The 26,732-nt window shown below is 35.1% G+C and overlaps 1 protein-coding gene across 11 annotated transcripts; it reads right to left on the bottom strand.

Moving 5' to 3' along the window:
- Nucleotides 1-58: 58 nt before the first annotated feature.
- LOC117569416 (uncharacterized) lies at nucleotides 59-26,732 on the bottom strand. Of its 11 annotated transcripts, none has more exons than XM_052003957.1 (9): nucleotides 11,255-11,339; nucleotides 6,592-7,009; nucleotides 4,575-4,946; nucleotides 3,651-3,778; nucleotides 3,339-3,582; nucleotides 3,163-3,277; nucleotides 1,830-1,971; nucleotides 1,655-1,728; nucleotides 61-1,530 (listed from the first exon to the last, which is right to left on the bottom strand). In XM_052003957.1, exons 2-9 carry the CDS (start codon nucleotides 6,782-6,784, stop codon nucleotides 1,332-1,334), a joined length of 1,467 nt encoding a protein of 488 aa, XP_051859917.1. In that variant the 5' UTR covers nucleotides 6,785-7,009; nucleotides 11,255-11,339; the 3' UTR covers nucleotides 61-1,331. The 11 variants fall into 11 exon arrangements, with proteins under 11 accessions (XP_034106451.1, XP_051859921.1, XP_034106453.1 ...); XM_052003959.1 differs by lacking the exon at nucleotides 11,255-11,339 and adding an exon at nucleotides 10,114-10,140 and having other exon boundaries at nucleotides 6,592-6,763; XM_052003960.1 differs by having other exon boundaries at nucleotides 62-1,530; nucleotides 4,779-4,946; nucleotides 11,255-11,338.

The raw sequence follows: 26,732 nt of genomic DNA, 5'->3' as shown, positions 1-26,732 counted from the left end.
ATTAAAATTGTAAACCAAACTAATTGGCAATATTATGATTATTATTATTAAAATAAAAGATTGATATCATTGCGGTTTCTGTGTGAGGAATTCATAAATTACATTATTTGTTTGTAAAAATAAAACTTAAAATGTTAGTTAAATAGTGTAAATTAGTAATTATTGTTATTATTGTGTTTGATTCTGCTCCAATTGAATGCATTCGCATCTTTTACACATCTCATCGAATCATGTTGTTAATTATCACAGCACTTTTTGATTTTCTTTTTGTTGTGCAAAACTAAATTTCTCGAACAAAGTAGAAAAACATGTCAAACTAAGGTATTTACAGTCCATCACTTATGGTTAAAAAACAACTAAGCTACTCTCTTTTATCTGTTGTTTATTATAAGCCTGATTCAAAATTTACTTAGAAATTCGATTGAACAAAAGCTTAGCATACTTTCAGGATGTTTTAAAAATTGAAATAAAAAGCTATTCAATAATTATTTATCTAAAGTATGCTCGAGGAATTGGTACGAAAGTGAGAGACTTAGACTTAGGTAATTTGATAAAAAATTATAGAATTCTATACTCGTATTATTAATATTTGGCTTGCTTTTAATAAATTGAACTGGCTATGATGTTAAATAGAGCTGTTTATTATTTTTATCATTACTTTAATTATCGATTTGTTGGCAGATTTTTGTTAGATTTGGGCAATGTTTTCACATTTATATTTACCATATATGCAGCACTTAATTGTGATTAGTTTTTGAACCCATTAAATGTGGTTGCTTTTTTCTATATATTTTGTATATATGCAAGTACATCTCTGTTTGTGTGTGTGAGGTGAGCATATGTTGTAGTTAAGAATTGACATGTAATTTTCATAGCCTACATTTCAGCGCAATTGTATTAATAAGTTTATTAAAAATTCAGCGTAACTTGGCTATAATATATAGTATTTTTGAATCTCGAAAATCTATATGCACAGGCTAAAAATGGAAGTTGCTTTAACATTTCATTCTAGATATGGTCCTATTATTTGATATCGCCTATATGTAGAAAATTTGTTAACAAATACGATATGAGTTACCTTGAGTATATTGTCTACTTGCTAATGATATTGCCTGTCTCTGAGTGTAAGTGTGTTTGTATCTGTGCCTATAAGAGTCAAAGTTATTGTGTGTTGCCCAATGCAAGTATGTATAGATATTAAGTAGTTTAAAATCGAATCACCTAACTTGCAGCTTTAGCATTTATCGTGCTCTCTCTCTTTACTCTAGTCTTCAACTATTTACAGCATAGAAAAATATAGTTATAATTATCGATATAGCTATAGATCTGCTCTAGAAAGTCTGTATTGGTCGATAGAGTCCTGTATAGCCGCAGAGCCGAGCTCGCAGTGCGGGTATCAAAAAAGCGGCCAACGATATATCCTTCAATAGGTCCGCACACTCGCAGACCAACAGATACATTTTGTCCCCCTTCTGTGAGGTACTTTTGTGCAAAGCAATTCGTCGCAAGCCCGCAGCACGTGGCAAATATCTGTGGATGGAGCAAGCAAACGAAATCACAAACAAGCAAAAATATATATAAATAAGTATGTTATATATATATATATATATATATAGACATTAAGGGTTTGCCAACCCCACACTTGCACACTTGCCTGTACAGCATACGAGCGCCAGTCCAATAAAGCCAATTCTTTTCGAATCGCTCGCCGTCGTCGCCTTCAAAAACCTGAAATTAAATTTTGCATTTTTCATGCAACGGCAGGAAGAAGAAGAGCAGGATGGGTGTCATGGGTCAAGCCAATTCCTGCACAATGCCACTCCACTCACCTTGAATACGCTGATAATGTAGCCGGTGGCCGATGTCTGCGATTTCTTAAAGCTGCCAGCCTCATTCGAGGGCAAAACCAACGGTGGTCGGCAAATGGCGGCTACCTCGCTGTAAAGGTCCAGCGTGTGGGCGGCAGTGTATCTGGTGGATAGAGGTGGGTAGAGGGGGGTGGTATAACGAGTGAAAACTTAGTAATTGAAAGGGAATTGCCACCGAGTGAACGTAGAATACCGATTCATATCATAAAATCTCTATAGACATGCTTAAATAATGAGCAACAGCGTCAGCTTAATAGAAAGACTTATTTTTAAAATTAAGTCAATAATTTAAAGCTAGTTTTGAATCAATGTAAGAAAGCTACACTCGAGTGTGATATACTGTGAGATACATGCTACCCATTTATATTATTATTGTTCTGACACTGTTCTTAAACTGTACCAAACTAATATATACAAAATTATACAGTGCTAGCGACCTAATTAAACACTTTTTTCAATTTGGCTAACTCTTTAGCAAATATGGATAATAACAAATGATATTGGGTGCTTTATGAATAAAGTTCACAGCTGTATTTGGAATATCGGTATACTATGACATTTATAGTATAAATTTTATACCATAAGTCTTAGGCACTAAGTCAACGTACTTTATAGAGAGTAATGGGTTAAAATCGTAGAAAGTTCATTTGCCGAAAACTAACTTAATTAATTAATATCGTTAATAAGCTCATATAATCAATGTCGTCTCTAATATTTGTTTATTTTACTAATTAATGATGCAGATTTAGAAAATAATGATGCTATGTACTTTGTTTCGAAGTATTGGAAAAAAGGTATTTAACAATAAAAGTCTAACTAATAAATATAACTAAAAATATATATTGAAGATATTATATTTTACTTCGGTTGTAGTGAAATTGATACCCACTAGATTTTTGTCGTGACAATAAAATAATGCTACTCAATTTCTAGATATTTATATGATAAAATATATATATGATAGGTTAGAAATCATAGAAAATGTTGATCATACAAAAGATGTTATTTCTCGGTCTATAAACGGATAGTGTTAATCAAATAAAATAATCGTATTCGTGAATTAACGGAATTAGAAGTGCAATTTAAGAAAGAAGTGTAAATAATGAAAAATAATTTTGTAATTATTATAAACTAATATTAAGCATGCAGCAAAGATTATTTTACTTAGGGTAGGATTAATTAATTAACATTTTTTGACACTTATAATTATTAATTTTTTGACACTAATAATTATTAATTTTTTCTATTCAAGGGTTTTTGTGAAGAGTTCTACGAGTATAATATTCATGCTCACTTGAGTGTTTTGGGCTCGAATTTGGAAAGCGACGAGACGCGCAGGCTGGAGTAAAAATTCGATGGATCCGTTTGCATCGTATTAATAAGATAATACGAGATAAATGGAAATTCGGCTGTAATGGAAATGAATATTTTATTGAAGGACTATCCACAGAGGTGAACAACTTTACTCACAGCTTTTCTCCATGTTGGCCAGAATCATGCCGCCGACAGCTGTGTTGGCCTGTTGCACTTCCGTTAGCAGCTCAGCGGCGATGGCGCGTTGCTTGAGAAGTGGATGTGAGAGCGGCGATTCCATAACGGGATCAATGGCTTCAAGAGGACTCATAAGATGCACAAGTATACATAGTTTGGGATCTGAGACTTCCAACACACTTAGCGGACTGGTTGCTTTACCTTCGGCATTCAGAGCAGGCAGCTGCAAAGAGAGAGAGAGATAGAGAGAATTACATTTTTGGACGAATTAAATGATTCTCAGAATATTACGGGAATGCCAGCTGGTAGAAAGCGATCAACACTATGCACTGGAATGATGAAACAGTCTCGGTCCAGGGTTGCCAATGAAATGGGCTCAGCTCGAGTTGTTCCAGCGTTGCCACCGCCACCAAAGTTGCCTGTAAAGGAAAATATAAAGAGATTAGAGACTGAACACGACGAATGCTTTTAGCTATAAAACATCAATTATTGACGCAGATCTTATCGTTATAATAGCTTTAGAAAGCTTGAGCAATTAGTTGGTAAATGGTGTCCTTTAAATTGAAAGCTTCGCCGAAGCTTTTGTCGAATGCTGATCATTGATTAGTTGGCCAAACTACTCAACTACAGAGTGAGCTTTGTTAAGCTGTGTGATATTCCTTTTGCTTGCTGGAAATACTGAAAACTTTACATCTTAAAAGCTTCGCTTAACGAAACGTAAACGAAAACAAAAAAAAAATCAAACAAAACTAGGCAAGAAAGCGCAAAAGCTTCTAAGCAAGTTAAAACATGTCTAGCTTTCAGTATTTTGTTCAACACAATTAAGAACTTGCACCAACAACAACGCAATGAGAAAGAACAACAACAAGAAAAGAGAGATTGTTGAGAGAAAGAGAGAGAGAGAGATCACTTATTTGAGGTTAGAGTTTAGTGCAACAACAACATATTATTATCTGAGTGTTTGTGTGTGTGTGGGTGGGTTGAGTTGAGTGTAGTTGAGGAACTGGCCAACAGATGGCGTTCATTGGTGGTTGGATGTTGGTGTTGCAGCATTCGATGCTGATTGTGAGCATAGCGATGACATTAGTTGAGATTTGAGGGGGAGGGAAAGTGTTGATTGATTGGCAGGCTGGTTGCTTGCTGGTTTTTTTTTTTGCAGTGTATTTCGACTTTATGGCAGCAACAACAACAAGTTGACAATGGTGGAGATCAAACCTTGCCGCGTTGCCGCTGCGGCAGCTGTTAGCAAAGTGCTCGTCGCACTGCACGTTTGTTGTTGCTGCTGTTGCTGGTAGAAGTAGGCATGTTGCTGCTGATGCTGCTGCTGCTGTTGCTGCTGCTGCTGTTGGCCAAGCTGCGACTGCAATGGTTGCTGCAGTCGGATGAGGCTGTTATTTGTGCTGTTGCTGTTGCTATTACCGCTGCCGCTGCCGCTGGTGCTGTTCCAACGCATTAGAGAGACGGATCGATCGACGAGCGGCTGTGGCAAGTCCACTTCATATGGATTGGATGGCAGTGTAAAGGACGTGGCTGTGGTCGGGGTACCGGGAATGCCCGATAGTGCGCTACATCGTTCTGCAATGGATTCTGTCGATATTTTATATGGACACACAACACAAAAACGAAACAAAAACAAAACGCTTACAACAAAAATTGGAACTCTCGATTCGATTTGCGTGGTTGGGGTCATTGGAAAAGTGCAAAGATGAGTCTATTAAAAGTACTTTTTATTTATGTTTTTTTTATTTTGGGTTTCAGTTTTCATTGTTTCCGTTGTTGAAGTTAGGCACATTGAAATATTTACACAAAACTAGACATATTATCACCTCATTTTGATTAGTAGGCATCGCATTACTACAACTAAAGGTTAACCACAAATTGTTTTATATATACATACATACATACATATGTACGAATTCCATTCGCGCGACCTTTTAATAACTTTCAAACATTTAATTTTTATATGTGTGTGCACATTCAAGGCCATTACCATTGCCATTGCCATTGTCATTGCCAAAGAAAAAAAAAAACCCACAGCTTACAACTTACACATACATACGCCTCTTGCTCTAGAAGCCAAGCCAACTGGAAGTTTGTAGATTAGCTTGCACGTGGAAATTCAATAATGCTGTGACTTTCAGTTTACCAAACTATAAAATCTGCCATCTAAAATACTTCAACGATTCCTTCATGCGAGTCTAATTGAAGCCTGCATATTTGAGGTCCAGTTATGACCAAGATGCGAGTGGGAAATGTGGCTAAATCGATGGACATGTAACAGATGTTAATGCGGTTTAGAACATATGAGTTGCATAACAAAGTTTCTCTACCATGAATTTAATATAAATAAACTTTTTAATTAATTTGTTATCAAATTGTCCGATAATATAATACGTATACTTAATTAAGCATTGGTCTCTGCTTTAAAAAAAAAACAATACAAGTTGCCTAACGTAACGTAATTTTGTCTGTAAATTTAATAATTCAATTGCCATTCAGCTAAGAAAAATACCTGGAACAGCTAGTTGCTTAAACTAGACGTAACCTAAATTAAACTGAATATTGCCTCGTATTAATTGTAACAATTTATTTAGTAATTAAATTCCAATTCAACTCAATTCCGAACTCTCTCCTAACTTGCCTAAAAAATGAATTGAATTGCCAATTTGGTGAATTAATCCTAACATTACGTATACGCAATAAATTTAATGTGCTTCCGAAAATTATAAATTTAATAATTTATTAAATTCAAATTTATCGGCTTTCATTTTCTATTTATTTCCGTTTAAAATAATGAAATTATAATTGAAAGTTTCAATTTGGTAAATGAAAACTAACTTTACGTATTCGTAATATTTGTCAATTAAATAACTTGAATTTAAATTCAGATGCCTGTAAATCACCTGAAGCATAGATGTACACTTAAATATTATTATTATTTACGACTTTTGTCTGCTAGCTCAACTAAAATAGTTGAAAACATTGGAATTGAATGAAAAGTAATCGGGTAAAACGTAAAGTGAAGAAAACATGAGTTTTGGGGTTAATGGGTTAATGGAGCGCATTTAATCGAGGCGGAGGCTGAAGCAAACATAATAGAGCAACAGAGACAGTCACAGATGGCACAAAAAGAAAGACGGAAAAAGACGGAGACAAACATAGAGAGACAGAGATAGAGAGAGAGAGAGAGGGAGGGAGAAATTAAGAATGAGATTGCATGTCGACAATTTACCTTCGCCCACATCATAGCCAGGCCGATTGGGCGAAAAGAAGAGATGAGTGCGATAATGGATCTCCTCCGGCTGCTGGACGAGTCCCATGTCTCTGGATCGCTTAGTGCGGTTCGCCTTCGATTGGAGTTTGCCCCCGCCGCCGCCAGATTTGCTGGCGCCCTCGCGGAAATTCTTGCGAAACATTAAATTCATTTTGCTGTTGTTGTTGTTCTTGTTTCAAGGATGTTTATGTATGTCCTGTGTGGCTGAATGGTGCTGGACTGAATGTGAAGTGGTGATATTTGTGGTGGTTTTGTCGATGGTGGTGGTGGTGGTGATGGTGGCGGTGGTGGTGGTGGTGCTCCTGTCTGCCGCTGTCCGACCACACTTGACTAATATGTATTTGTATTTGTTGTTGACGCCTGGATTGTGAATGAGCTAGATTCAAATGGGCAAATTTTGTAAAGGTATCGTATAAATGTTGTTTGTGTGGCCTTGTTTACTCTATTTGTTCTTTCTTTCATCGAGTGTAATTGTATCTTGGGGTGTGTGTGTGTGTATTTCATTACAACAACTTACAGTTTATCTTGTATTTATTTTGTTATTTAGTTCAATTTATTTCAGTTGCACTTTTAATGTGTCCAGACAATTTATTTGCATTTGTCCTGGCTGTGTTATTTATATTTGTTTTATATTAAAGTTTAATATCAACAAGAGTTTTCTGTGTATGTGTGTGTGTGGCAACAGGTAGAAACGACTTTTCACCGGTTTAAAGCAAATTTGTGTCAAACCATTTTGCGCATTTGCTTCAGCGATTTCTGAAAAATTGCCTTTTTCTTGTGGGTTTATTTTTAGCTTGTCGCTGAATATTCTCAGCATTTTGTTGTGTTTTTATAATTTTAATGAGAGCAGAAAGCAAGATTTTAATTAGTCAGCATTAGCCATGGAAATGACACAATTGCATATTTTATTTTATACCAAGCGAAAATTACAGCATTGAGTTTAGCAAGTTCAATCTTATTGCTAACATTAATTTATATTATAATTTAATTTGCGCTTGGCTATTAGGTAACTGGCAATTTTTTGTGCTGCTAAAGTAATTTAAAATTCAATTAAATAAAACAAGTTACTCCCTCTTTGAATTTCGATATTATAATCTATAGCTCATTAGGTTCACATTGATTAAATTTGTGCTTGGCAGCTAAGTAACTGCCAACTTTTTGTCCTGCTTAGCAACTTAGCAAAAAGTCAATCAAAAAGTCAAGCATAATCACCGCACAATAACAACAACATGTGTGTGTGTAAGTAACTGAGGAGAAGGTATTGTTTTCTTCTTAGTTCATTTTTTTTTTTTTTGTTTTTGCGGCAGCAGCTGCGGAAATTACCCATTTCCGCTGCTAAGCAGTTCAAAATTGCTCAACGCACACGAGTCGGAAACGCAAACAAGAGCCTTAAGTTGCTCGCATATAATTTAGCGATTTTTATACCTTGCTATAGAAGGACTAAAGTGTATGCTTTGCCTAAGAGAAACATTTTTGAAAATAACTACTAAATGATTTAAAACAGTTCATTCAGATTTTTATGTATAATATACATTTATGATCAAAATTCATTACACTATACGCCATCTTTTATAATTACAATCTTTTACAGCTGCTCCTCACTCGTTCAGTTCAAACACTAACCACAGTTCAAATGAACAAAAAGTCATCGATACCTGTTCATTTGAACCAGAAGCGATCAATGCCTGTTCATTTGAACTAAAGCTGCTCATTTGAACTGCTTGCTCCTCGTTGTCAAGGGCTTCTTAAATATCCAGGGCTGAAAAATAATACTGCAGATACAAAACAACTCCGACAGAGTTGAGATATACTATGAATATTTTAATGTTATTCGAAACATTTATCAAATTCACTCAATTAAAATTAGTGATATAGGGTATAAGCACAATCTATCATTTCTACTTTGAATGGCAGTCCTGCTTGGACACGCAAGCGACCATCACGTAAAACTCAAATTGTAAAAGGCCGGCAATTAGTTGCAGTCGAAAGGGTTGCCAGTGTGTGTGTGTGTGTGTGTGTATAATTCCGTACATGTGTGTGTATTTAATTAGTTCAAGACACGGCTCAATTAGTTTTACTGCCGCATATTGATTGCCAATGTGCGATAAATTTCGGCAGTCGGAATCGGAATCGCTGCCCGAAATGGCTAAGCCAGCAAATTGAAAAGTTTGAAAGTAATTTACAACAACTGTTGGACAGCGAAAGCAAGCATCAAAGAGGATTTGTGAAAACACTTTGCTGATTTATGGTGTGGAAGGAGTGCTTAAAAGCTTAAAGAAAAGTTTTAAGCGCAGGCACATTGAATGCAAATCAAATAATCCCAAATCATAATAAATAAAATTGAAAGGATAAACAAAACACATTTTAATTGAGTGCAATTTGAAAAGAAAGTTTTCTGCATTCATTGAATTAAGTCGAGCCAGTTGATATATAAATTTATGAACTGCTGACATTCATGAAAAATAAGTTTTATTATCCCATTGCAATTGCTGAAATGAACATCTAAACACAATCTGTCATCACACACTTTATGAAGAAAAGAAGAGGCAACTTAAGCGATCCAAACGCAAACGAATCATAAAAGTTTTTACAGCTGCTCATACTCAAGTGCCTTTCGAAATGGCCATTGCATTGGCCAGCAATGACTATAATTAATTGCTTTAACGACGCCCAGTTACAGCACTAATGTTTATCCCTAGCATACTCTATATACAATAGTACTCTGTATCAAAACAAACAACACTGAAGCAATCAAGTCAAGTAGAAAACCCGCAAGAGTGAGAGATAATAACCATAAAAATTAAATTTCGCTTGTTCCCCAAATACATTTTGTGCCAGTGCTAAAAATAAATACCGAAATGATGTAGGTATAACAGATACATATATATAAATGTATATATAGTAGTGTGTCTTAAATTAGTAGACAGCACAGTTCGTAAACGTGTAAAGTCGGAATGTAAAGGGAGAGTCGATTCCTCAGTTACTCTTGTTTTGTTGAATAGTTCATGAAGAGTATAAATATAATAAATGCATAGAATTAAATGATGTAGTTAAATGATAAACAACACTCCCCATTTGATTATTGATTCGAGGGTATTGGATGGAAACAAAATCAAAACGAAAGCATTCAAAGTAAATTTGAATATTCGTGAGGGCTGCATTCAAGTTGTGCTCATACATGACCTAGGCAGAGACACAGACGGCCCTTGACCTTGTGGGCGTGTGCTGTCGATGTGTGCGTGAATGATGAAGTGTATGTACACATGGCTTGACTGTATAAGTAGTCGCACTCGCATTTGTAGTTGTAGTTGTAGTTGTTGTGCACGCTAGTTAGTAGTGGAATGAGTCTAAGGCATGTTGGCATTAAATTCGTTGAATTGACAAAATTGTTTGCTTTGTACTCTCGCAAAGCGCTTTGTGTAATACTTTGTGTATGTGAATTGCAATTATTTATTAATTATAGCAGATTCTAGTACATACATATAGATACATATTAGCTTAGCTCCTGTGTTGAGCCAATTAATTGCTGAAAAAGTAAATTGGTTTGCTTTGTATGAGTTCTATTTATTTACAATTTTTGATTTCTGATTTAAATGAATTTTTTAATTTAATTTTATGAATTATAGGTTTTTAGGCAGTTTTAATTTTTTCATTATGATTAATTTTCCTATTATTATGATTTTTAATTACATATTTTATACACGACAATATGAATTTATTTACAATTTTTGGATTTTAGTTTTATATTCATTATTTTTGCCTTTATTATTATTTATTATAATTTACTTTTAAATTATTTTTTTTATACATTTGTATTAATAATTTTGAATATATTTTCTGTAAGATATTTTTGAAGATAAATATATTTAATTACAACTTTGTATATATATTCAGTTTAAAATACATGATTATATTTTCAATAATTATTTTGTTCGATTTTTCAGTATTATGATATTTATTATCAATGTTCTTATTTACGTTTATTTACATTTTCATTATTTATTATGATAAATTTTCCAATTGTTGCCGTCACAATTTTATATTTTGGGATTTTTCTCACTCGTTCATTTTCGTGTGCACGTTTTGCGCTTTGCCGAACGTATACTTTATTTTAGAAGACTTATTGCATATACGAGTTTATACGTAGCATGCTTTGACTACATATATATAAAAGTGTTGCTATGTAGGGCATGTATAAATGGTATTTTTGTTGTTGCTTATCCTGCCGCGAGGCACAACAAAAACAACAACAAAAGCAGTAGCAGCTTTTGCGCGACCTTAATGCGAAATTCAGTGTCAGCCGGGTCGGCTACGTAATATTTATGTGGTTTATTGTTTGCTGAGCAATTAGCGGCAGTGTCGCTAAGTTTTTGGCACGGAAATCAATATAATTGTATAGCTAATTACAGTAAGGACTCGGAGAATTATTCAATGTCACTCATAAATGATGAGGAATAGTCGAACACCTTATAAATAATACACACACGTCAAATAGCCAAACACAACACGCAATTTCACACGCCCTCTACACACACACACGCGCACACACGCACACACCTGGACGTCCGATTACACTTGATGTCACATGGATAAAGTCATTTGAAATTTGAATTTAACTTACAACCCGTCAATGTGAATGTGAATAAATGCGAATACGAATAGGACTTTGAATACGAATGCGAATACGTTTCGACAACGTTGCGTTAGAAATTCAACTGGCAGTTGGGAAGCTTTTCGCAAACGTTTTCGCTGCCGAATCTCTCAGCGAAATGCTTTTCATTAACTCAAATATGACGGCATCAGAATTCAAAACTTGTACTTAGTCAAAATGAAAAACAAAATGCGGAAAATGTGAGAAAAAAGCTTTCGTCACTTGTTGCGCATACGCCGTGTGAACCGTTCGCGTACACATTTCGCCACACTTTCAACATTTCAACATTTGTCGCTATAGGTGTCTGCATTGCCATTGTCGTTGTCGTTGTTCTGATATTTGCGATATATTAAATATTTATTATACAATTTTTATGGATTTTTCATTCGCCGCTCGCTTCAAAGTACCGCACATCGCAGCAAATTAACGTCAAATGAAATGAAAATGAAATGAAATGTTATACGGGTACTACAGCTATCACTTCGTATACATACAAGTTAAAGCGTAGGACACAAAACCCACAAAAAAATGAGAAGCACAAAACGTAACAAAAACACACAAACAATTTAATATGTACACCAAATATGGAGTGGAGATCGACTGTTAAATACCCTAGCTGCTTGAAATTGAGAAATATTCGTATTGGTAAATCATAATTTTAAATATTGCCAAGAAAGTCATAGTAGGAATATTAATAAATTTGATAAATATTCAGAAATATTTGCAATAGTAATGGATTAAATCAATACTGATATAAAAGACTAATTATATTGATAAATACTTAAAATTGTAATAGGTTTAAAAACATTGAGAAACACTTTTAAACACACTTTAAATCGTAATAGATAAAAAAAATGCAATAGAAAAAACAAATACTTAATACTTTGTATAATAATAGATTAAATTAATGTTGAGAAATACTTTAAATAGCAATATATTAAACAAACATTGAGAGATCGTGTATTATATATGTGTTGATTAAACTGCTCTTACACTAACATAACTATTAACTTTTATTAGTATTATTATTAGACATTTTAACAGCAACAGTAACGATTAAAGTCTTCTCTGATGTAGGCGATACCCCTTCTAAAAATAACAAATGTAGGTATTCCACATAACTGTGTTGTTGTTGTTTTTGTATTTTCTTTGTACTGTTGTTGTTGTTGTTCTTGCTATGTTTTTTTATTTTCTGTCCTTATCCTGCTGACTGTATTGCTGCGTGCTTTTCCTAGCGTTTTATTGATTATGTTGCCGCTGCCTGCCAACTGCCAACTACCAACTGGCAACTGACAATTCCCGTAGCTCCCGACCTCGACATGGCCAAGTGACTGACTCTACATAGGCGCAGTAGTTTGGGAAGGAAGTTCGGAACTGCCGCTAAAGTCATTCGCCTTTTGCTGCTTTTAATCTGTTTCTCTTCTATGTTTTTTGTTTTTTTTTTTTGTGAGTTTTCGATTTTTGTTTTGTTTGCGGTTTCTGACTAATTTGCAGCCATAAAACCGCTGAACTTAGTTTTGCCATTTTCATAGCACAAATTTTGGCACGTGCCGGAAAGCGAGTTACTCACAACAATGACAATTACAAATGTTGATTGTCTGCGGCAAATGAATGAGCGGCGATTAATGCTTTACCATTTAATGTTAACCTTGTTCAGAACGCAACTCAAAACACTGAATTACTGAGTTAATATGTCAGATTTGCAATGAGTTTGTCAAAGTTCTTTATCAAATTTCTTGCTCATATTTACTTACGGGAATTTAGTTTATCTGTTGGACGGATTTATTAGGATTTTATTGTTGCATGCCACAGACTGTGGTATGCGTCATGTTTTGTGGCATTTAAATGCTGCATTGCATTGTACTTTCCCCGTGAGAGGACACGTGATTTACATGTGTCTAAGCTATAGCTGAGCTCCCCAGTGGTGCATCCAGTAAAGCTGCTGCCACATTCTGAATGTGTCCAACTCTGCAGTGGAGTCATGCATCAAACTGATCTCAGCTTGAGCCAAAGGGTTGCCACTATATTTCTGACAAAAAGCCAACAGCATTTTATTACCACATTTCTTGGGGCAACACGCAACGTGCAGCTTGCAGCTTGCAACTTGCAATGCGCAACGTGCAACATGCAACATGCCACTTGCTCTGTTGTCCCTCGTGGCAGCAAGTGAAGACAGTCACACGACAATTGTAAACAACCGAGGCGACCTTCTAAGTGCGCTTAGCAGCCATTGCAATAAATTCGAGCAAAACTACTGCAAAGCCAACACTGACTACGCATTACTCTGTCTTCGATAGATGACGCTGCTTCAAAGCTCAGCGCAACTTCTTAGTTGAAGAATGAAGTAAGATAAGAGAAAGGAAATTAATAATGACAAATTCATACATGACCCTGTAATTAGTATTTAATCGATTGTAAATAAGACATATCGATAGTTTAAGCACGCATACGATTGTTCGTTTAAGTTGGTAACACTGTGCAATCGGAAGAGGTTGGCAGCTCGCCGATAAACGAATGATCGAAAAGGAATACACAAAAGAGATTCACAAAAAAGTGTCAGCTCTGAAATATGAAAAAGAAATTTAATTTCTTTAAATAGTTCTTTTCCATTTGCGACCTCTTCACAATCACATTAAATATTCCATAGGTTCTCAGCACTTGAGAGACTCTTGGAGGTGGCACGATACAAGCACCATGAGCACTTGACCGTAACCAGGCAACGAGACCAATTGGATTCTAGAGCCATAAACAATTTAAGAGTGTGTCAGCTACAGCCTATCGCCCGCTGTTGCTGCTGCTTGGCTGGTACAAGGATAATGTATGTAATGATCTAAATGAAATTCGTTTGCTCATAAATTTTAAATGAATTAGTTTTCATGGCTCGACTTTTTGTCTGCGGGTGCTAAAGTGTCGCAGTCGCAGTCGTTGCAGCAGTCTGCGAACTTAACTTGGCTTATACCATTAACCATTTCGTGCTGCTTAACGTGTGCATAAATTCTTCTTCCAAGGGGTAGTAACTTTTGGTTGGTGCTTGGCACACAATGTCCAACAAGTTCAGTATATTTCTATTCAGCAAAGTTGCAGCTTTATTGGCTATTGACTTAACTTGAGCTAAGCTTTCGCAACTGCTAATTAAGTCGGTCATAGTTGCCATGGTTGAACTCAACCCACCTACATACATATGAACACAATCTGCCCCCTTGGGCGACGGCGCTACTGTTAAAGTGTCATTTTGGACTGAAAGAACCCGTCAAAATGTTGTATAAACTCAAACCGATAAGCGATAAGCGTCAATGATTGATATACGATTGGTTGTTGAGCCTGGCCAGACCCAGATGTAACCATCTATTGTGTGTGTAGGTTTCCGTAAAGCTTTGGGTATCACAATAGGGGCACTCCCTACGTCAGTCGAGGCTTATCGCTATCACTCAAACTATGATGAGTAGCAATCCAAGTGCCATTTGACGCATTTCTTCACAGTCCCTTCCAACTTTTCAATTTGCAGAGTTATATATATGCCATCGACAAAAAAGTGCTCAAATTTGCAATTTATCGACCGCAGAACGAAATAACGACTGTGAAGGAAGGAAGTGAAAAAGAGTCTGAAAAAGATGGGAAATGGTAGTGGGGAAGTGGAACTGGATGTGGATGTGGAAGGGGGAGGGGGTAAGTGTAGCAGCAGCTGTCGAAGCTGCAAGTAAATCTTTTCTGTCAGCTTTTGGTTTCTGTTTTGGCATCTACTTTTGACCAGTTTATTGCTTTACAACGCCCACTCGCCTCTCTTCTCTCTCCCACCTCCTTACTCTCATATATTCTCTCTTATTTCGCCATGTTTTTCAACATTCACACAACATAAATTACAACGTCATTCATTTCCGTCATAAAATTGAAAAATGATGTGCAAATTACGCGTAAATACCAAAAAAATGCGAAAAGAAAAACGAGAATACGCAATGAAAATGTGCGGCCGGAAAACTACACATTCACTATATAGTCGAAGTGTATAGTGTATAATGTTCACGTACTTTCACAAAGCAGGCTTTGCCATTACAAATTGAGTAAATAGTAGTGGAATGCTTTTTTTTTTTGCTAATATGTGTCACATTAGGAGTAAAATATGAGTCTAACTCATTAGATTTAATTACCCGACTTTGCATTTATAATAATGCTGGGAATGTTGTCGGAGCCAGAAGTCTCAAATATCTATATAGCTTAAGCTTAAATCAAATTAAATGAAATCATTAAAAAGTAAAAGGAAATCTAATCAAATTGAAGAGAATTAAATTGAAGTTAATATAAATGAGGATGCTGAGGATGTGACAATCGAAATAATTAACAAGTAAGAAAACAACAGTCGAGTTGTCTCGACTGTGAGATACTTGCTATCCATATATGGAATAAAACAAAAATTATATATTGAAAAATACCAAAATATACCGATGACTGTATTTGGTACATTCACAATATACCACAGAGTTCAAAATATACTAAATTGTCAGCCAAAGCAACTAACACTCCATAGATCCATTTTAGGCGATACAAAATTATTTCTTTTATATCTACAATTTTTATCTGATCGCAATTATAAACAGATCAGTTATTATTATTCTATATATGCCTGCTTACACAGAGTATGTTTCCTTATTTTTATCATTTCAGTATTTTTATTTTAAGAAGTTTTATAACAAATAAACAAGTTTTGCAATCAGAACTCATAATTTCATTTGTGACATAGGTAATATATATTTCTAAAGTCCTCGTGCATCAATTAGTATTATTTAGTTTGCTTTTGCTATTTGGCATATTCGAACAGTATGGAAATAACTGCTCTCGAATTGTGAAAATAATAAAGATTATGGGTCATAATTTTGGAAACCAAAGGCACTTATTGTTGTCAGTTTGTCATTGTGTATTTGCATAACTTTGCTACAAGCACACACGCATACATCCACATGCAATTACCATTCACATACACGCACTTCAACACACATTCGCAATCACACTCACATACGCATTGAGGCAAATATGCTGATATCTAAATAATTTGTTGCCTGCTGACACAGTGGCCATAAGCTGGCATAAATGCCGAAATGACACGTCGAAAAACCCCCAGCTCTAGTCCAAAGGTCAGTGGCAACAAATGAACAAACAATAGCCTAGAATAGTTTCCCTTCCTCTTTCCATTCCATTCTCCTCTCCTCCTCCATAGCTTTATTGCTCATATGAGCCAATTTGTGCTTGATTGTGCAAACTCAAGCTTGACCTACAGAAATAAACAAGGATCAGAAACTCACCCATATAGTCACATTGAAGTGGCTCCGGCGGCTTCTCGTGCAGCTGGCGGAGCCAGTGCATTAATGTGGCCAATTTGCTGCGTTGTGTATTTGTTCGCTCACAGTTGAGGACACTCGGCTCAAACTCGAAGCTGAGATCCAATTTGGTGAATTCCAATGCTCGCTGCATAATGTTCCGATACATTCAAACAATTGTTTTTATTATTTATTTATTATTTTCTTTTCGGAGAGAAGATATTAACTACTAGACACTTGAGGCAGAACTGTGTGTTCACTTCGTTGGACATTGGTTAACTTTGCGAGTTTCTCGTTTGATAAGTGCCACCACCTCGTGTCTATCGTAAATTTTGTTTCTTTAAATCAGTAAATTTTTAGATAGCACCGCAACCGCAGCGCCAGACGATGCCACACGACGACTCCTCCTTCATGTCAATCAAAATTGACATTGGGTATTTTTTTCCGACAGCTTTTCAATTACTCACACAATAAAAAATAAAATAAATAAAAACTAGAGAACGGGCCGGGCCCATGGGCAAAATGGAATCACAAATTTCACATAAACATAAAAAATCCCCAGCTAATTTTTGCTGTCATTATTCACTCGGTTGGCTCTGCCAAAAAGGCGTCCATTGTAAAATTTAATGGTGATAAATCAGACAAATAATTCATCCCTAGTCCCCAATTTACACATCCATCGAATATGAGTATCGTACTCGTATATATAAAACTTTAGCTTTCATCATGGAAAATGCAAATGTCATAAATTAATGCACATTTTTAGGCGCTGTCAATGGCAGTTCTTTTTATATAAATTTAAATACATGAAATACAATGTTATACCGCGTACGCATATATTGGGTTAGTGGGTTGATAGTTTCAATAGAAGAGTAGATTGACAGTACAAATGGGTCAGTCTAAAGTGGGTTGAGTGTGCACGACCTTGAAATACTCGCTAACCATTTTCAATAAAAACAAAACAATACAGTAGAATTCTAAGAATATACAAGCTCAGTATAACAGAAATACTAAAATACTAATAATAAAATACTAAAATATAACAAAAACTATATTTAGTTTGAATATATTATTAGGCTTAAAAAATATACCATAGAGTATAACATATACCAGGTTGTCAACTAAAGTAATGTTTTTTTTTTTGCCTTTTAAAAACATTTCTCATTTTTAGAAATCATAAAGACTGTATTTATGATTGCGTTTACTAAAAATAGTCACTAGAGAGACTAAAAACAAAATAAGAATCCTCGCTGTTGTATACTTGAAGTAAAATAAATGCAATAAATTATGATAATTTAGTAGTTTAAGTCGACCAACTAATTATGATTATTGACAAATTGACGGCAATTATAGCCCACAGGGTGCAATTGAACATTTTAGTTATATCTGCAAATAATTTCCTGTGACTTCTCAAACTAAAAGTTGTGCTCAATATTATTTTCAACAAACTTGCAAAATGTAGGGCAGCTGCATTGCAAGCAACTGCTTCGCTTTCGATTTTTATACTCGCTACTCATAAAGTAGATGGGTATATAAACTACGAAATAAATGGGAATGTACATGAAACACGCTGCACTTTAAGACTACTTTATTAGACTTCTAAAGTTATGTTTACTCAAAAAATAATGTGCCTACTGTTGAGTTGCGGGGCAATTTTAAATAGGAGTAGTAAAACAATAGTTGAATTATTAGCATTATCGCGAAGTGAGATAAATAAAACTTTCATGCGTCGCTCTGATTAAATTCGCCTCTCCTCGCCACCATAGTAAAGTTAAGCTTAAACTACTACGACCACCTTTTACTTTGAAGTTAAAATAAAATAATAAATTAAAATCGAGTTTATTTTAAACAATTATTATACGGGTATAATATAGGTTAGAAGGGTAATATAATATAACTTTGTGCCGTCAGGAAATGTAAGTAACAGGTAGAAGGAGGCATCTCCGACCCTATAAAGTATATATATTCTTGATCAGCATCAACAGCCGAGACGATATAGCCATGTCCGTCTGTCCGTCTGTCCGTATGAACACCTAGATCTCAGAGACTATAAGAGATAGAGCTATAATCGACAGCATTTGTTATGTTTGCACGCAGATCAAGTTTGTTTCAAATTATTGCCACGCCCACTTCCGCCCCCGCAAATCAATAAAATCGAGTAACAAGCGTTGGCCGACAATCTGGTAATATACCAGATGCCATCTATGGTATATTTTGAATGTGGTACTATATCGATATAACAAATATTCCGTTTGGTATATTTTTAGTATATTCGTATTTTTGGTATATTTTGAAAAAATACCGTAATATTTTGCTTTTATTCAAAATGGGACGCGGGTATCTCACAGTCGAGTACACTCGACTGTAACTTTCTTACTTGTTTTAGTTACAAGACTATCATGATCAAATGAGGCAAAACTATATTCAGTAAAAATATCACTCTCTTAGCATTTATTTTAATGAATACATTGTTGATAAATGCAAGCCACGTTTATGAGTGGCAAAATGACATTTTCCTGAAAAGGTCTTTATCTAAAGTTATGATACTTCTTTTAGAGCTGCTCCAACGATTTTTTTTTGTTTTTTTTTATGTGATGTGCTTTATTGTTGTTGCCAAATTGCACGACGATTTAAGAAAGTAAGCGTGCAACTTTTCAAAAACGTAAACAAAATGTAAAAATTTCAGCATTTTAACATAGAGTGTTTATACAACCTTTTAACCACTATCAAAAATTTTTGAGCTACGAATATAAAACAGCAAATTTGAATACTCTAGCCATCTAGGGTGTGCGTTATAGTTCCCTCTGCGACTGAGTCAGTCAGGACAAACAATTGTGTGTGTATAGATAATAAGTATTAGGTATTTAAAGAGTTACATTTCGAACTCTGTCATTTATTAATTTCTGAGCTTATAGTGTCTATTTTGTATTATTGCATCGCAGACAATTTAATTATTCAAGCATATTGCGTTGTGATATTTTATTTTAATAGTATGATATCAGAATGACCATATATATTATGCTAGATTGTGTGATCGTAACCTAGTAGAATATAATAACATAGTATATAAATAAGAATCGTGGATTTAGTTTTTAAGATAACGTTACAATTAAATAGATGCTAGATCAATTCACGCTTTATACTTTGGTAATATGATTTATCCATGCTATAATTAGTCATGTTCCAATTGAGCTTATCAACAAGTCATATGACGGCAACCCCCATCCAAGTGTCAATTATAAACACAGTGACTTTGCACTTCAAGACCCCAGCTAATCAAAGGTTTTTTAAATTTGACAGTGGGTATTAAAACCAGGTGGTTTTGAGGACTATACTATAGACTCAGTAGTATACTATAAAATATACTATAGTGTAGACTCTAGTATACTATAAACTCCAGTATACTATAGTCCAGTCTATACTTTAGAGTATAGTATATTATAGTATACTATGCTATAGACTCTAGTATACTATTGATTAAACTATACTATAAACTTTAGTATACTATAGACTAAAGTATACTAAAGACTATAGTATACTATAGACTAAAGTTTATAGTATAGCTTAATAGTTTTATCTAGTAAATTATAGACTCTAGTAGACGCTAGACTCTAGTATACTAAAGACTCTAGTATACTATAGTCTATACTTTAGTATACTATAGATATAATATAAACTTTAGTATACTATGGAATCTAGTATACTATAGACTTCTAGTATACTATAAACTATTTTATTTTATAGACTCTAGTGTTCTGTATACTATACTCTATACTTTAGTATACTACAGACTCATGTATATTATAGACTATACCCTAAAGCATACTATAAACCTTAGTATACTATATACTAACTGTACTATAGACTCTAGAGAGGCAACTTTCTTGCTCAGATGGCCATCAAATGTGGAATTGCAACTGCAATTTTCTATTTTGAACCGGTTGAAAGAAAAGTATAATTATTAATTATTAAAAAGCGCAGCAGATGAGCCTTGGTTGAGGTTTCCTGGCATTGGAGACGCTTCAAGGATACGTGACTCTTCAAAAGTGAATGCAAGGGGAAGAGCGTCAATATCTTGGGCATCCATTTTATTTGCGCATTTCTTCATTTTGTTGATCCCCCAAAACAATTCCAAACCCACTGTGAGGGGTACTAAAAAATAATGCCGCGGACTGCGGATAAGCAGCGCCGCCAACATAAAAAGCTGTCAGTAGAGGTGGGCGGAGGTGGAGCAGGAGTAGGCGTGGCAGTCGCAAGTGCAAACCCATAAATTTCCAATATGCGGTGGTCGAGCCGCCCATTTCTACTTGTGGAACATAAATGAGGCGCTACAAGAAAGGGTTTTACGACCCAGTATTGTTACTGTTTGGGCGTGAGACTGAAACTGAAACTGAATCCGAAACTGGAACTGAAAGTTGAAGAAGAAGAGGAAATGGAAGTGGAAGAGGGAGCCGCAACACTCGCATTATTCGGCCTGTAAACAATGACATTAGTGGAACGCTTCGCGAATGCATTAAATATTTTTATTGTTAGACTTTGGGGATGCCATAAAAATTGCAGCATATTTTCAGCATTTTAATAGCATTCGCGTTTTTACCATAAATAAATCACAGCCTCTGGCGTTTGGACCACCATTAGACAGTCCACAGCAAATTGCTTAGTAAATAATTGAAGAGTTTAGTTTAGGCTCTGATTGATTTACATGTGACTTATTTACTTTTGGATTATTTACAAAATTTAATAACAGACCTTTTTAGTATTTTAAATGTTTGAGCAACACATAAAACATGAAAAATATTATCATTGTTATATGATTTTTGTTTAAAGATGACAATTATAAAGAAATTCGAAAAAGCAATAAAAATTATATTTATCTTTCTATCGAATAAATAATCCTTTAAAATAATTATTGTATTGTAATATTTTTACAAAATATATAGCCACTGCTTACAGCTATTTTATTCAGTTGCCAATAATTTTTATAAAAAATAAAATAATATAGATGTATACATATTATTATAAAATGTTATTTTCAAGACATTAAATGATTTTTATTTTATAATTTATTTACAGTATAATGTCAAAATTTGTAGGACTGTACTTTCAATATCTTTATTGATTACTTGGATTGTAAGTTAGTGGCGTTACAATAATAAATTAAATATACAAATAATATATTATTCAATATTCAATATATAAAATTCATATTACTTGTATTAAATGAAGCAATGAATAGAAATTAATAAAAATATGAAATTCATTTGTTTAACTTATTTTGATACAGTTTATTATCTAAAAGGTCAAGCTCTTGTTGCTAATACAAATACTTAAAAGGCAAATAAACTCTGCTGATTAAAGGGTGAAGTGACTGTCTCAAGCATATTCATGAAGGTATCATTCCCTTCTATCGCTTGCTTTCAGTCTTTGAACTTCACAGTCGCATGCTTTATAAGAACTTTCCTAGAATTTTCAGCACAAACGAGATGCGGATATGCACTTCAGTTGTTCGTATAATGTAAATAAACGTGCTTAATAAACTGCGGTAAAGTGGATTTATCTATTCAGTTGTCAGATGAAAGACTTTAACTGATTTATCTTGCTTACTCAAGGAGCACATAAAAGCCACTACGAAGCCTGTGTGTAAAGCCATTTGGTGGCCCCACAGACATGACATAACATAAAGGCAAAAGATGTGGAGATTAGTTTAAAGCAAATGCCAAACCAAGTCAACTGACGCAGCGCAATCGAGTCGAGCTGTGCTTAACCTTGGCATTATAAGAATGCCCAGCTGTCCATAGGCAACTGACAACTCCATTCGGTCCTGACTCTGACAATCTTTGGCAGCGAATCAACTCGATTGTCTGACCCGCCTGTCGACTCATCCAAGGTCAAGAGCAAGTCCCCAGCCAAATTAGCAACTGATGCAGCAAGTTGCAAACTAGCCAAAAAAAAAAAAGAAAAAAACACCTGCAGATTCAATAGACAACTCGACCCGGCCATAAATTGTGATAAATGAAGCGCGCTGCCATGTTCCCCGGCTACTTATCAATGTTGTCCAGCAACACTTTCGAACAAATACAAAGACAGCCAAGGCATCAACAGTAGCGACAGAGAAGACCCGCACAATAATTTACACATTTGGCATTCGGCCAGCAATGGTTGTGATACTACTACTACTCGTTCACCAAAAACAATAACAACAATAAAAACCAAAACAAAAACAAAGTCAAACACAAAAAAAAAAAAAAAAACAAAAAAAAAAACACATTTCCGACTGTTGCTCTTTTGTGTTAACTTTTGTATTTTGTTTTGGGTTTTCTTTTATTTGACATTTTGTTACTTTGATGAGTACTTAACAGACTTCTGTAAGCGGAAATAAAGCAATAAAGCTTAATGTTACTGTAAAGACTTACACTCTATTGGGATGAGGAAACTCTTTAACTCTAAGCTAACAAAAAAAGAGTGGTACAAACAATTCACCGAATTAATGAATTTAAAAATCAACCTAATAAAAATCATCACGGTTTATGGTATGACAATAACAACAGTTGTTGCGATCAGATAAAAATTGTAAAAGTTATCAAAGAAATACTTTTGTATGTCAAAAAAATCGAATTCTAGTTGTTTTGGCTGACAATATGGTATATTTTATACGCTATGGTATATTTTGTATAATCAGTAATGCAGTAGCTGACAATATGGTATATTTTATACTCTATGGTATATCTTTTATGATGTGTAACTTAGAAGTATGTCGATACATCAAATACAGTCATCGGTATATTTTAGTATTTTTGCGGTACAAAAAGTATGATTTTAGAATATGGTTTTATTGAAAATGGGTATTGAGTATTTCACAGTCGAGCACAATAGTCTAAGTTTTCTGCCTTGTTGTTTCTCATATTCGACGTAACGTTAGTATATCAAGAATCTATCGAGAATATAAATATAGTATTATTTATATATTTACAAGAAATATATAACAGCAATTGAATTTCACAAAAAATCAATAGTTTTTTTTTTATTTTAATCTTGATTTAAGATTTTTCTTTCTGTGACATTTTTGCAAACTTGAAATAATAATTTAATCTTGAATTTGGATACAAGACAATGTTTTGATTTAAAAATGTATCTTCCTGGTTGAACATTGATTTTGTTTCATTTTTCTTGATGTTAGCACGGTTTCTTTTGAATAGTTTTTTTATTATCATTGTCAATTAATTTCAGTTTTTTTATTTCTCAAGAAGATCCAAATTCCATTTCGCCTCATTAAATTAGAAAGCAAACAAGCCTTTGCAGAGATTTATACAATATATCTCGCAATGCCAAAGATAAATCAAGCTTGAGCTCTAGAGTTTTTATTATCTTCAATTTCTCATGCAAACGAGTTGTATAAAAATCGATATCTGTACCTTGGTTGCTGGCCAACTAAGCCTAGGATCCGATGTTAGGATTTCTAGCTAGTTGAAAATTCAATCAGGGGAGCTCAGGCCGGAATATGCACACTTTTGCTTTTGCTTTCCCTTCAGCCAAGCAGCAGATTTGTAGGCATGCGGCGTATACGCAATTTTTTGTTTTCTTTTATGCATATGCAACAGCATCAAGCGCTGCATAAATTATACGCCGCGTTGCATGTTGCACATTGTACGAGTACGAGTATGCCTCCAGCTGGGAGATGGCTGTTGGCAGCTGGCGGCTAGCAGCTGGCATACTAAGCTCACTTTGTAGGCGTGCCTCCGCCCACTTTATTGACTCGATTACGTTGCAGTTAATATTAATTTAACAGCTGCCTAAAATCGCCTGAATACGCTTTGTGGGTCGCCTGTGATTTGCATCATCGATCAATGGGTTGGAATAGTGAGATGGACGTTGAATGATGGGCGATGCTTGGATGCTTGGCCGAGACTTAAGTACCTGTTTTGTGTGTCAACTGCAGCATAATTATGTGGAGAGAGAGTGAGAGAAGCAGCTACTCGTTACTCGTGCAACTATGTCGCTTTCTTTATTGCCACTGTTGCTTGTGACGACAACGTTCCTCTTGCTGTTTTTGTTCCATTTCTGCTGAGACCATAAATTTTAAATGATATTGCAATGCCGTCGGCGGCGTTAAGCGCTGTGCCAGGACACACACAACCTTGTTGACGGCAATAAAACTTGGCTAATTATAACTGATGAGAATGTTTACATTAACGGCACATTCTTAACATTTAGCGCAAAGGAATGCCAGTGAATAACTTAGCGATTACAACAACGAATACGAAATTAACTGATTTATTCAATCGAAAGCATTTAAGTTATTTAAGAAACCATTTTTCTGGTATATGTATGTACTGATTGTAATCTATAGTATATACGTACATATATGAACTTATTGAAATTGCTGGTATATTTGTCATATAGTAGTATATCATTATACCAAATACAGCATCTCATTATGTAATGTCTAGTATATTTCTTATATTGTGACATATCATAGATTTATGTAAGTAATCTATGATATATTTATCCCATTGTGGTATATCGATATATCAAATATTAAATTGGATATTTTAAGCATTATTATGGTATATTTTTCACATAGTAGTATATCGTTATACCAAATATTTAATTTAATACATATAACTAATCTATGGTATATTTATCACATAGTGGTATATCGATATACCGAATATACAATTTGATATTTTTAAGCATTATTATGGTATATTTGTCACATAGTAGTATATCATTATACCAATTATTTAATTTTATATGGTATATTTATCATATAGTGGTATATTGATATACCAAATATAGCATTTGAAAAAGTTAAGACTTTTTCCATTATATTTATTTGGCATATTTTAACGATAATACCGTTTTCGCATTTTATTGAAAATAAGTAGCGGGTATTTCTCAGTCGAGGACACTCGACCCTAGCTTTCTTACATGTTTGATATTGCCAAATGAGCTGTTAAACAGATGCAGGTGCTCATCAAGTGTCTCTCCTCTCTCAGTCCGCCTATTAATTTCTCTGCAGTCTAGAAATTGATTTGTCATTTGTGTATCGCATTGACAATGAAATGGCAATCAAAGTCACGTGTTGGCAGCGTCAGCTGCGAATCTTGCAATGTAAATTGCCACTTTTAAGCACAAACGGAAGACGAATACAACATTAGGCGGCAACACACACATAAAACATGTCAAGGCAAATGAAAAACAACAAAGAAACAAAACAAAGCAAAATACAAAATAGAAAAAAGAAAAAAAAAGTGCAATAGAAACAAAAATAAAACAATATCTGTCTGAACAATCTCAATTGATTGCCAGGCACAAATGCTTATGCGACAGCCCTTTTTGCTGCTGCTGCTGCTCGAACACAACCAACAATTGCATGCCAAAATGATGTCTTATGGCGCCCCCCTTTCCCCAACTCCCCCGTGCTCCTCTGTCAGCTTCTTTAATGCTAATTAGCTGCAACACTCACCTTTGCTGCTGGGTCCATTGGCAGTCTGCAGCGAGGACATGGGTATGGCGAGGCAGTTGCGCGCCGTTGTTACGGGCAAGTCCAGATCCTGTGGCGGCTCCGAGCGCGGACATGGCGTATACGCAATTTTGCTGCCACGACCCGGTGTTGGACTAACGCGAGCGTGCCGCCCGCCTCCACCACCGCCGCCGACGAGTGCCGCACGTTCGCTTGCCATGTTTGAGCTGGAACGCTTACAATGTCATCATCATCATCATCATCGCCATCGTCATCAGCGCTCTTGTGCTAAGCCAAAGGCTATTCCATGCTGCCGGGTTTGATCGAAGTGAAGCTGCCTCCTGTTTATTTTCTTTTTTTTGCGACTGCAGTCGCAGACTGCAATTGCTGGCCCTGAACAAGGCTAAACAGAGGCGGGCGACAAGGACACGCGGCCCGAGACACGCGACAAGCGAGAAGCGACGCAAGCGTTTCGTTACTCCCAGCTGCACTTCACTTTACTTCATCTTCAGTTAATGGCCTCAGCTTTGGCTTTGGCTCTGGCTTCGGCACAAGGTGCAATAATAGTATAGTAAAAACAAAAACAACAACGAAAAGCAACAGCAACAACAATGAGAGCAACGACGATAACTAGAAATGTCAACACTAAAACGCGCGGCAAAACTTTCTCCGTCAA

This window comes from Drosophila albomicans, chromosome 3 (genome assembly GCF_009650485.2).
Source record: "Drosophila albomicans strain 15112-1751.03 chromosome 3, ASM965048v2, whole genome shotgun sequence".
In the NCBI taxonomy this organism is placed as follows: Eukaryota; Metazoa; Arthropoda; class Insecta; order Diptera; family Drosophilidae; genus Drosophila; species Drosophila albomicans.
This window is presented reverse-complemented; position numbering and strand designations above follow the sequence as displayed.